Source organism: Heliconius melpomene, chromosome 12 (genome assembly GCF_056956725.1).
Source record: "Heliconius melpomene rosina isolate 202511_hmr_F chromosome 12, ASM5695672v1, whole genome shotgun sequence".
In the NCBI taxonomy this organism is placed as follows: Eukaryota; Metazoa; Arthropoda; class Insecta; order Lepidoptera; family Nymphalidae; genus Heliconius; species Heliconius melpomene.
The window spans coordinates 7,372,543-7,384,654 of record NC_140400.1 but is presented as its reverse complement, the minus strand read 5'-3'; the positions used below and the strand labels follow the sequence as shown (position 1 = coordinate 7,384,654).

At 30.7% G+C, this 12,112-nt stretch overlaps 1 protein-coding gene across 1 annotated transcript; it reads left to right on the top strand.

The window, feature by feature from the left end:
• The first annotated feature begins 1,795 nt into the window (after positions 1-1,795).
• LOC146533697 (putative inorganic phosphate cotransporter) lies at positions 1,796-8,378 on the top strand. Its single transcript, XM_085193936.1, has 10 exons — positions 1,796-1,918; positions 2,248-2,483; positions 2,811-2,996; positions 3,382-3,520; positions 3,746-3,969; positions 4,156-4,302; positions 4,433-4,565; positions 5,819-5,940; positions 7,607-7,726; positions 7,893-8,378. The coding sequence occupies exons 1-10, from the start codon at positions 1,843-1,845 to the stop codon at positions 8,088-8,090; spliced, it is 1,581 nt and encodes a 526-aa protein (XP_085050062.1). The 5' UTR covers positions 1,796-1,842; the 3' UTR covers positions 8,091-8,378.
• Positions 8,379-12,112: the final 3,734 nt, after the last annotated feature.

Here is a 12,112-nt window from a genome sequence, read left to right as displayed (position 1 = left end):
CGATGGTGTATTTCGATTTTTCTCTCTTCAACAAAGAAGTAATCCAGCAAGTATCGTACCATTTCGGAATCCAGATTAAATGCGCCAACTTTTAAAGTTACTTGCAAAAACGGTGTAGTACATTTTTTTTATAGTACAGTTGGTTAAAGTTGGGTGTACTAAATATTTTGAATTTAATGTTTGGCAAAAACACGGCATTTTATTGAAAACCGATGCAGGTATGTTTTAATCTTAAACTGTAATTCACAGAAGGGTTACTCATGATTACATTACAGAAAAAAAAATGAAAAAAGAGTAATATTTGTAGTCTTAGGACATGAAAAATCATCACAAGGTGTCGGTTTTTCCGATTTTTTTTTAAATCAGTATAATATGAAAAAATGCATGACACAGATTTTTTTTTATATTTTTCTCATAACTGTCACGGTTTGGTCTATCACCTGTTTTCGTTTTATCGTTGACTCCTGGGACACCTGTATACTCGTATATCTATAATAGCCTAGTATGAACTACTGTAAAGTGTTTATAACATGGTAAGGCTTATATATTCATTTATACAAATAATCGAGTTAAAATAAATACATTATATTACCGAATATTTGTTCAAACAAATCTACGTTACTGACATGCCGATTGTCTGACGAAATCTTGTGAAATCTACATTTTGGAAGCTTTATTTTTGAAATTTTTATACATATACATAAATAATAAATAAAAACATATTCTATTTCATGAAAATACAGTAATGTGTCATATATACAATTGAACTTATTACATACAAATTTTCCTGAATTTCTATTGATTTATCATAGAGATATGATGTGAACCAAGGTTGTTAGCTGCTCGTGTCCATAGAGTGAATCGGGGATAGATGACCCATTGGAATAGATTTGCATTCTAAAAAAATCTGTTTACAAAAATAAAAGTTGAGATTATGTTGTTTAAACATGATCTACCATTTCACTTCACTTCTTGAAAGTATAAAATGTCAATATTAATTTCTCTCTGATTTTATGGTATTAATACATTGGGGCATAAAGATGACTTTTAGGAGGCGATCACGAAATTTTATTTTAAAACTGATTTATGTGATAAATAGATTACTATATAAAAATTGTTGAGGTCTAATTAAAAGAACTAATTTTTGATGAACTGTATATTCAACTACTTACATTAATTTAAAATGAGTGTCCTGTATAAATACTTCAATTCCTCGAATGGGGATGAAATCCACAACCAGTCTGTTTTACAGTGTGTTCCTGCGCCCCGACTGGGCTCGATTTAAAAAAAATGTAAAATAATTTCAATAAATTGATCCCAGCTACGTGGAGGCGATAGCCATCTTAGGAATAGCTACCTCGTAGAAATAGAAATAGATACAGAAATAGGAATAGATACCTCATAAAAGTAGTTGGATTTTTGCTAAAACTCTAATTGATAAATTTTAAAAAGCTTTTAAAATTCAAAATAGATTCGAAAAATTTATTCATACATAATTTAAATTTATGAAAATAGAAAGCTTTTCCAAAAAGTATAGTCTATCCCGATCTTACGCTGAAAAATAAAAAAAAATCTGTAAAATAAAACATTTCCTGATAGATTTTACATAACATTATGTCAGATATATGACCTTCTATAAAAAACCTAATTTCGGTATGTTTAAATCCAGTTCCTATGTGAGGAGTCAATAAAAAATACGATAATAATTATTTGCATATGATAGCGTTATTATATTACGTCTTAAATAGATGCGAAACAATTTGAATCTGATAAATTATTTCTTAGTGATAATTAACTACAGTCAAAGGCATTTAGATTGCGGTGTTTAATAGACCACTGATAATGAAAGTTCACAATAATGGTCAAAACAATAGTACAACTTTACAAATCAATGTTTCTGAGACCAGTAACTTCAAAGGTAACTGATTATTGGAGATGAAGTATTTTAATTGATTTCTTTTTATTTTAATTTGATTGGTATACTAGAGTCCGATGTTTCATCGGTGCTTATTTTTATTAAGGGTCGGCAAAGGGCATCGAGTATTTAGACACTCCGTTTCCCTCGCTCAACAATATTTTCGAGAAGATTGCGTAATGAGTGACTCTCTTGGACAGAAATGGAATCCACAACCACTGTGCTCAGCTAGACTCAATCAGAGATTCAATAATATTATTAATATGAATAACCTTCAGAATGGAATTCAAAACTAAAATTATAAAAAAATGTTTAAATCTTTTCTAATTTAGGTACTGGTTGGGGCTACAGGCATCAACAATGCCTTATACTGTTCTTGTGTCTTACAACAGCGTACACAATGAGGGCCTGTATGGGAGTGGCTTTAGTTGCAATGGTCGATAGCAACTCATATTCAATTACTAATATTTCTGTACCCAGTGCTAATAGCTCGAGGATATTAAGACCAAATAACCTGACATTGGCCAAAAACGATGGGTATCTTCATACGCTGATGCTGATACCACCGGTGAGTTTTGTATTATTTTATTTGATGATTATTATATATTATGCTGTCCCTAGAGTTTTAGATCAAGCTCATCATCATCATCATCATCATCATCATCATCATCATCATCATCATGCTACATGCTTACATGTTGAACGAAAAAATTAAATATTACATTTTTATTATCTGTCTACCAACAATCATGGTGTTAGCAAAAGAACATACAAATGTTTAAGTCTTAACAGTTGCCTGTAAAAAAACAAACAGGCAGACGAATATTAAAAATTATGAATTTTTTTACTGTTTTATCATAGTAAATAGGTACCTAAATTAATTTTGAACTTTTAGTATCCATCATTTAAATGGACGAAAAAGACTCAAGATTCAATTTTGTCATCATTTTTCTTGGGTTATATGCTGTTACAAATTCCTGCTGGACAATTGGCACATTTCTTTGGCGCCCGATACTTGTTGACTGGAGCTCTCTTAATTAACTGTGTGATTTCATTTTGCTTTCCGTGGGCTGCTTTATACGTAAGTTTTTTTGTTTTTTATTTTCATATTTCTAAAATTGTGACATATTTATTTGAATGAATACTATATTTACTGAGAACGTCATGGTGGCATAAGGATGTGACTATAACGCGACGGTAGTGGGTTCGATCCCCACTCGAGGAAATGAAATATTCATGTACATTTATATTTTCATTTCTAGATCTCTATTAGAGATAAGTTATTCGTTGTACACATTGTTTCTGTTATTATTTTGATGGTTAAGCTAACAAAAATTGATGAAATGATACTCTCCGTACTAGTTTACTCCGTACTGTCACTGTTGTTATTTTCTTACTTCGTGTAGTATATGTAAAAAGTTTAAAGTAAAATTATATTTGCTTTTGACTTATCAATAACATTCCAGGGCGGTTGGATCCTAACATGCATTTGTAGAATAATACAAGGCTTAAGTCAAGCTTGCATTATACCAGGAATGCATACATTGTTCGGCAAATGGACTACTTTGGAAGAAAGAGGAAGACTAGCTGGTTTAGCTTATGGAGGTACAAATTTGAAAACTTTAGATTAGTGATTAAATCCAAAAAAAATAGGCTTAAAGGGAAGAATTTTGCCCAAATTTGGTATTAAAGCCGTTAGTTCTAGTGAGGTATCAGATGAAAGGGCTCAGCTAAGCGAAGTATGAATTTCAGAAAATTCCAATTTTTGCCCGGATTTTTTTATTAAGTATATATTTTTGTTATTCTTTTTTTCCCTTCTTGATATTTCAGGTCAAGCTTTCGGTACAGTTTTAGGATTACCTATAACTGGTTTTCTAGCTTCATCGCCATTAGGCTGGCCAGGAATCTTTCGATTCTACGGAATATTATCCGGTATTTTTGCTGGAGTGATGTGGGCATTCGGCGCTGATAGCCCAGCACAGCATCCTAAAATATCTGCTGCTGAAAGATTATATATAGAAAATAGTATAGGCCACAGTGGACAAGATAAAAAGGTATTAGATAAATAAATACAATTTGAAATAATAATCTAGTAGCCTATTTCGAGACGTAAAGATCAGTTGAATAAGTTTGGCTGGTAATACGAAACTTAAGACCTTAATTAGGCTAAATAGATCTAAAAATATTTTTTATATCTTAAACATTCGTTGAATTTGTTAATTTTTGATGATAAATTTCAGAAAAAAGTTCCATGGAAATCAATTCTACGTACTCGTGGGATGTATGCAATTATGTTTGCTCATATCGGTAACGCCTGGGGTCAGCTGACTCTGTATTCAGAAGTGCCAGCATTCATGGATAAAATTATGGGTGTCAATATAAAGGCTGTAAGTGGTTTTTAATTTTTAAGACATTACTGGGTTAGATTGACAGTACTGGGTTAGATATATTTTATGCTGTGTAAAAAAGATGGTCCATAAAGGTGATTACGTAATAAAGGTATTTTTATATTTACAGAATGGACTTTTAACAGCGCTGCCTTTCCTCGTGATGTGGATAACAAACTTTTTCTTCAGCTGGTTCTCTGATATGTTGATTGTGAAGAAGTATTTAACTGTGAGACAAACTAGAAAATTAATGAATTCTTTAGGTATGTAGTGGATTATTTATTTTACTCATTTTTCAATTAATTCAAATTTAATTAGGTTGAGGCCGTCATAGTGCAGGGGCACAAGGGTGTGACTGTAACGTGACGGTTGTGAGTTTGATTCCTGTTCTCATCATCCGAGAGAATCAATTATAATTAATTAATATTTTCATTTGCTCTGGCACTAAGGCGAAGGCCCGGCGTTAAGTTGCTCCTATCAACACACAATATATCGTAGTAGCGTTTCGTGACAACATGTACTAAGATTGTAAAGCTAAAGATTTTGTGTCGTTGAATACATTTACCTCAAAAACAACTAGACCAAATTGAAAAATGATATTAAAAATTATAAAAATAATTTAAAGAGGAAGGTGTAAAGATAAATATTGTATCACTTTTATTGTTTTTATCTATTTCTCGTGAAGCCGAGTTTGATTTTTGATAAGGTAGAGTCCGGATATCGGTCAGTGGAGGTATGCGATAGTGCAGATTGCAATACCTCACATAGAGTATACACTTTGTCACTAATATGACACTTTCTTTACCCATTTTCCGCCGATTTCTGGAAGCACTGCTGAGTGGCGAAACTCAACGCAGTGCTTTAACTCCTTATCAGAGCGAGAAAATGAATATATTAAATACTTTATTCCCTCGAATGAGAGTCGTACCAACAACCGGTCACGTTTACATTCGCACCCTTGTGCCCCTGTAGTTAAATGGAATAAATTGAATTCTCTACGTGCCGATAATACATGGATTATTTTAAATCTACCCAAATTATAAAGAACGCCGTAGGATATTTTTTTAATGAAACATACTGGAACATGTGAACAATTTACATTTACACAAATATAAATCCAAATATATGGATTCTACAAATTTAAATGCAATATGGTTTCAATTATATTTAACTATCAATTAGTTGTCGATAGCAACCCTATACGAACATTATTAATATTGAAAATCTTATTTCAGTTTCACTTATTTTTTATCATATCGTTTTATATCGTTAAAAATATATATTTGTTAAATTTGCGTGAACTAAAAGCATTACAAAGTACATACGTACGTAAAAAGGCACAGAGATGCGATTTTAAAAGCGATATTTATTTTTTTATTTTCCTCGCTCGTCTTAATGGGGACGAAGTATGTTAACACTGGGTCCCCAGTTTCCTCTGCCTCCCATACATACCATATACGGGAAACAGCGTGAAACTAAAAAAGTATCAATCATAATAGTATCAATGTTTTTTCAGGATCAATACCAGCAGCAATAGGTTTAATTTGTTTAGCTTATGCGCCTAAGAATATTTACATAGTGGAATCCATATTAATTATTATATGTGGTTTTAAAATTTCAACGCATGTCGGATTTCAAGTAAGTTGTAAGAATAAAAATAAAAAAAATAAAATGTGGTGTCGTGGGACACCAGGTAGGAACGAAGTACCTTCGGCTCATGTAGTATCGACACAAATTGCAAAAAAAGTCGTGCTCAATTTTATGTAGGTTTTCTTGATTTTTTAACCGACTTCTGTAAGAAAAGGAGGTTATCAATTCGACTGTATTTTTTTTTTATGTTTGTTACCTCATAACTTTTAACTGGGTGGACCGATTTGGATAATTTTTTTTTTATTTGAAAGGTATAGCTTCCCGAATGGTCCCATTTTTTTTTGGTCCATGTCTGACAATGGTATCCATGAGAAAATCACATAAGTCTTAAATTTGCATTGTGCATGTGCGCGACTAATAGCCGAATAACTCAATGTCGCGCCAACCGATTTTGATGATTCTTTTTTTATTTGAAAGGATATACTTCAAGGATAATTTGGTGAAAGTTTGGTTAGGTTTCGATTATAGAATCCGGAGAAAATTGAGAAAGTTTGTTTTTTTTGGTCAAAAATTAATTATACTGTAATAGTTACAAGCAAAAACTTTTTAAATTGATGTCAGAAGTGAGATTCCTGATCGTTGCATTTCTTTTCAACCAATCTCAAAAAAGAGGATGTTCTCATTTACAACCAACTTCAAAAAAGGGAGATTCCGAATTCACCCGAATACTTTTTATGTTTGTTCTTGTCAATATACCAAAATGTTACTTTGCACAAAAATAATACCTAATTAAATGAAGTTTTACATAGAACAATCACAACCACTCGTTGACAACCACTACCACCACCATCACCACTCGTTCCAGAAGCATCATTTTAAGATCTACCCATCACTAAAAATCGTAAAATAAATTAATTTTTAACAAAAACAAAAACCGACTTCTAACAACGAACTAAAAAGTGAAAAATAATTATATAAAGATTTTATAATTTTGAAGTCGGTGTCAAGTAAAACAAACAGGCTTAGTAATTAGATATTGTAGTAAGGGTGTTGTAGCATTAGTTTGACACCGACTTCAAAATTATAAAATCTTTATATAATTATTTTTCACTTTTTAGTTCGTTGTTAGAAGTCGGTTTTTGTTTTTGTTAAAAATTAATTTATCTCTTAAATTTTGCTGATTAGTTTTTATTTAAGTACAAGAAAGTATTTAGGAAATTCAGTATTTTAGGAAATAATAAATTACTTAAAATAAAAAAACATCGTAATTCAAATTATCAACTAGAAAAAGAAAGAGGGAGAAAGAGAAAGGTATTATACACTACTCGTCTGTGTATGCGACTGTCGCGCCTACGTCTCATTTAACGGTTTTATTCCACGCATTTTTCTTACGGTTTTACTATCACATTTTTTTCAGTTCGGTCACGCAGCAAAATTCCTATCCCTTCCAAGCCTGCCGTAAGGAACTTCGTCCCAAAAAGTTATTTTTGTAAAGTAATATTAAATAAAAAGTAATATTAATTTAAGAAGTTCTGGAAATGGTAAAAAAATATGTAGTGATGTAGGTTCAACGCCTATTTGGGCCTTTTTACCACTAATTGACTTTTATTTATGAAAACAAATAAATTTATTAATGAATAATAATTTATTACAATTATATGAAAATTAAAAATATATAATTTCCTTTTTATGTATATAAGCTTATTATTTTTAGGTAAATCATATCGACATTTCAAGTAACTTTTCTGGCACAATGATGAGTATTAGCAACTTTGCGTCTAACATATTTGCCTCTCTAGCTCCTATAGTTGCTGGTATTATTTTAACTGATGTGGTAAGTTTTCACAATTTATTTTATTCTTATGTTATTAATTGATATTATATAATAAAATGTAGCCTGTGTTTATCCCGTCGCCCGTCGCCCGTATTACTCGCGGGAAACTGCGTGATGCTAAAAAAATATATTATACAACTGTTATATAAAAAAAATTTCGTTACAGACAAACGAATTTCTTTGGCGCAAGGTGTTCTTTGTATCAGCCGGGTTTTACTTATGTACCAATACTTTATATATAATTCTTGGTACTGCTGAAACTGCGGAATGGGACAAGCCCGAAGCAAAATCTATTGATGTGAAAGAAATGGAACCGATGCTTAAAGAAAATGTGAATGAAGAAAAAAAAAATCTTAAATATTGAAGAATCACAAATAAAATCAAATATAATAAATGTGGAGAAGATGAAAACAACTTATGAAAAAATTATAGCAATATCGTTGCTTTGATAATGAAAAGAGGGTAGTGGCGTTTCGTGACCACCTGTACTAAGATTGTAAAGCTAAGGATTTTGTATGGTCGATTGCATTTTTCTCAAAAACAACTAGATCAAATTGAAAAATGATATTAAAAATTATAAAAATGATTTAACAAGGAAGGTAGTAAGATAAATATTGTGTCACTTTTATTGCTTTTATCTATTTCTCCATATTTTGTAAATATTATGTAACGATACGCTATTATATATTAATTTTATATCTTCATTTAGCAGAGTTATGAAATTTGATTATGAATAATAAACGTAAAATAATTGTTAAATACTTATTCCAACGCATTAAAAAAAGCACCTTTATGTTGTATGCGCAATATAAAAAAAGTTAATTCTTATAATATTTTTTTATATAAAGCTTATTAAAAACTTAAAAATGTATAAAAAATATTTTTATAATAATTACAGGCCGCCTTTTTGTGTTTTTGCCTAAAAGACAGCTAACAAAATAAACAAGCAACAAAGAGTGACTCGAATTTAAATATTATTCGAGATCAATAGACAAATCCATACATTAGTATATATTAATATATATTTTTAATGTTACAAATTTAATATTCAAGAACAGTGTCAAGAAATAAATGTATTTAAATAAATATTTCACTTCCAACCAAGCCCTCATTTATAGTATATAAGCATAATCTGAAATCGATATTGAGCTCTAATACATTCCTAAAATCCAATTCTGCTGATATTGATCTAGTATTCGGAATAATGTTTACTAACGCCTGAATATCATTAGATGGTGAATTATGAGCTAAACAACTGAACTGAAACTTTGCTATGTAATAACCTTCAGGCGTTGTATATATAAAGTACCCATAAGGTTAAATTAAAATACTTTTTATTATTAGAATATCCGAAAACTGGTGTCAATGTAAATTTTCAAACACTTTCAACTTGCCTAATAGGTTTTTAATTAACTTTACATGATTAGGATAATTTTCATTTCTTTGCTTTATCTCGTTTTGCTTGACAAGACAAAGCGAACTAGAAGATAGTGCTGGAATGGAGTGTCCTAACAATAGATTTTCTCTGCCTACTATGTTACATGAGAAATATAGCTTGAAGCTAAATAAACCAAATGAAAGGTGACAAGCATCGTTTTAATTTAAAGCTCTAATATAAGAATATACCCCACAAAGATCCCAAATAGAGTTAACCAATTAAAAGTTCACAACTGAAATGTTATCCACGATGAAAATTCTCCCATTCACTCTCTCGCAACAAATTTTATTACTAAAAACTTGGAAGACACTAAGAAAGCTATAATAAAGAAGAACTCTGGACATTAAAATATTACCTTGTGGTACTCCCCAAGATTAACGGCCAGATATGGTTTGTAAAGTAAGATCGTTATTTTTTTATTTGTTTAAGAATATTTGTGCTTGATCCTGTTTATTTTTTCCCCTTTTATTATTTTAAAAATGGTATTATGGAATAGCTGATGCTATTGAAGATATAGTACAAGACGATTATGGATACGATTTTTTTGAATGAATAATGTTTTGAATAATCTTTAAAAAGGAAGGGTTTAGGATTCAACGTTCACAAGGAAGTTTGAATTATTTTACGTCCATCTCAAGATCCTCAAGTATTTCTATATGAAATTTTATCACAATCGTATCAGCGGTTTGGCCGTTGTTGCGTCACACACAGACTGACAGACAGACAGAGCTATTTTCGAATTTATAATATAAGTATGCATTGAGAATTTATAACAGAAGAGATTTATATATAGATTAAGTCGGTAAAGGTCATTATGATATTGTCACGTGTCAAGACCATTAACTAAGTGAGTTAATCATTTACTTGCAAGCTAATTAACAAGAAAAAATTAATGGTGTATTAATATTAAAATTTCACATATATAGCATACTTCACCTAGAAGGAAACTGGAAACCTAGTGTTAATACACTCCCTTCTCATTAAGACACTCCCTTCCTCCACTTTATAATGGAACCTATAACCTATGGCGTTTATAGAAATTTGCGCTACAAAATTAAGACCAAGACGAAAGTCTAGAAAGTTACCAGAGCGGACCCAAAAGGAAATTGAAGCCACAAACGTCGCGCTTACAGTAAGGTGCTATGCCTATACCCAACGGTGGTCATATAAAATAATATTATTAATATATTTCGCAACTAATTCTCATAAGTCGAGAAGCTATAGACAAACAAGTTCAAGTATGAAATTAATTCTAATGTAAATTTAATTGCTAAAATACCTTGACACTTCAACATAGTTTAATAAAAGATCGCAATAGTACGATTATTTATAAGCACTGGTCATTGGGTCGCAGGTTCTTTTTCAGTTTCCTGGCGTAGACAGATAGAACGTAGAGCAAAGATATTCCATCCTCCACTCTCCGTATAATTTTGTGACTTACAGTATGGACTTACAAACTGAGATATAAATAATTAGTACCCATTAATATATATTTGTACCTATATAAAACATTTATTATCAACTGTGTCACTATTGCTTCAACAAATATTTTTAATTTAAAACATAAGATTAGAAAAACAGTAGGCTATAAAAACTTTAATTTACTAGTTAATAGAGTTGTTCGCAATTAATTTCATTATTTACTATAATGTGCTGTATTCTTGACGTCATTGAGATGCGTTGATTGTTGCTTCGATTCCCATCTGTGGGAATGAATATTATTTTCACTTCTCCGGTAAACAAATAGTTGATAAGGCAAAAGACTGCGTTAGGAAACATCAAAATTATGTTATTTTTGTTTTTGTTGTTATGTTTGTTGTGTTTTATCCATTAACAAGAAAGATAGAAAAAAAAAAACTATCCACTTTATCGAGTTACGTGAAGTGCTTTTGTGGCTTGAAAATACTGACTGCTGAAATCTCGAAATTTTGCGTGTTGAGTGGCGGAACTCAACGCCGCGCTTTAGCTCGTTACCACAGTGAGAAAATAAAAATATAAAATAATTAATTTCCTGAAGTGTGATTCGAATCTACAACCTTCACGTTTACAGTCACTCTTAGATCCACTCAAGCATGATTATTTTATTCATTCGAATGATTGAATAACAACATTCTTAAAATATAAATTTTCATATTTTTTGCCTTAGTTTCACTAATGAAACTAGTACTAGTAAATATTGTTGAACTTTTTCTTAACAAAAACTGTTTTCATTAATTAATTTTTAAATTTATTAGTTAAAAAGAAAGTAGATAGGTTTGCATTAGTTACAAGGGCGAATTAAATTATCATAATTATTATTCTGAGTGAGAAGAAAAAATCAGGATGAGGAGCTCAGAGCCTCGGACAAGCGACCTAGGTAGATTTAGGATCTCTTTGAAATGTGTATTAACCCTGCCCATACTGTAAGTATGTGTAGTAGGTCAAAAATTACAAAATTCTCCATAAAATATATATTTTTAACATAATATGTTAAGATTCTAGCGCTGGGATATAGCGTGAAGTTAAATTTAAGACAATCCTTACTCATTATGCCACTTTTTTCCCCCACTTTCCGCCAAATGCTCGAGGCATTGCGTATTAATTGGCGTAACTCAACGCCACCAATCAGATATTCTCTACAATTTTATTTTAATTATTATGTCATATTTCGTTTGGTAGTATATCAAAAATTTGTTTTTAATATACATCATTATAATTTTATTATTTCACGTTTGCGAAATTGATGTCGTTCAAGTTACCAGAGGGGTGCACTGAACATATATAATATGACCTCATTTTTAACAAATTTTTCTTTTCACTGAAACTAAAAAAATAAGACAACGAAGAAATATTATTTTTTAGAAAAATACTACCATTTTACATTTCTTTCCGTTTATTAGTTGAATTTAGATCTATAAACTCAATAGTTATCAACTATTGATCGAAGTCAATGCCAACGTTATTACACG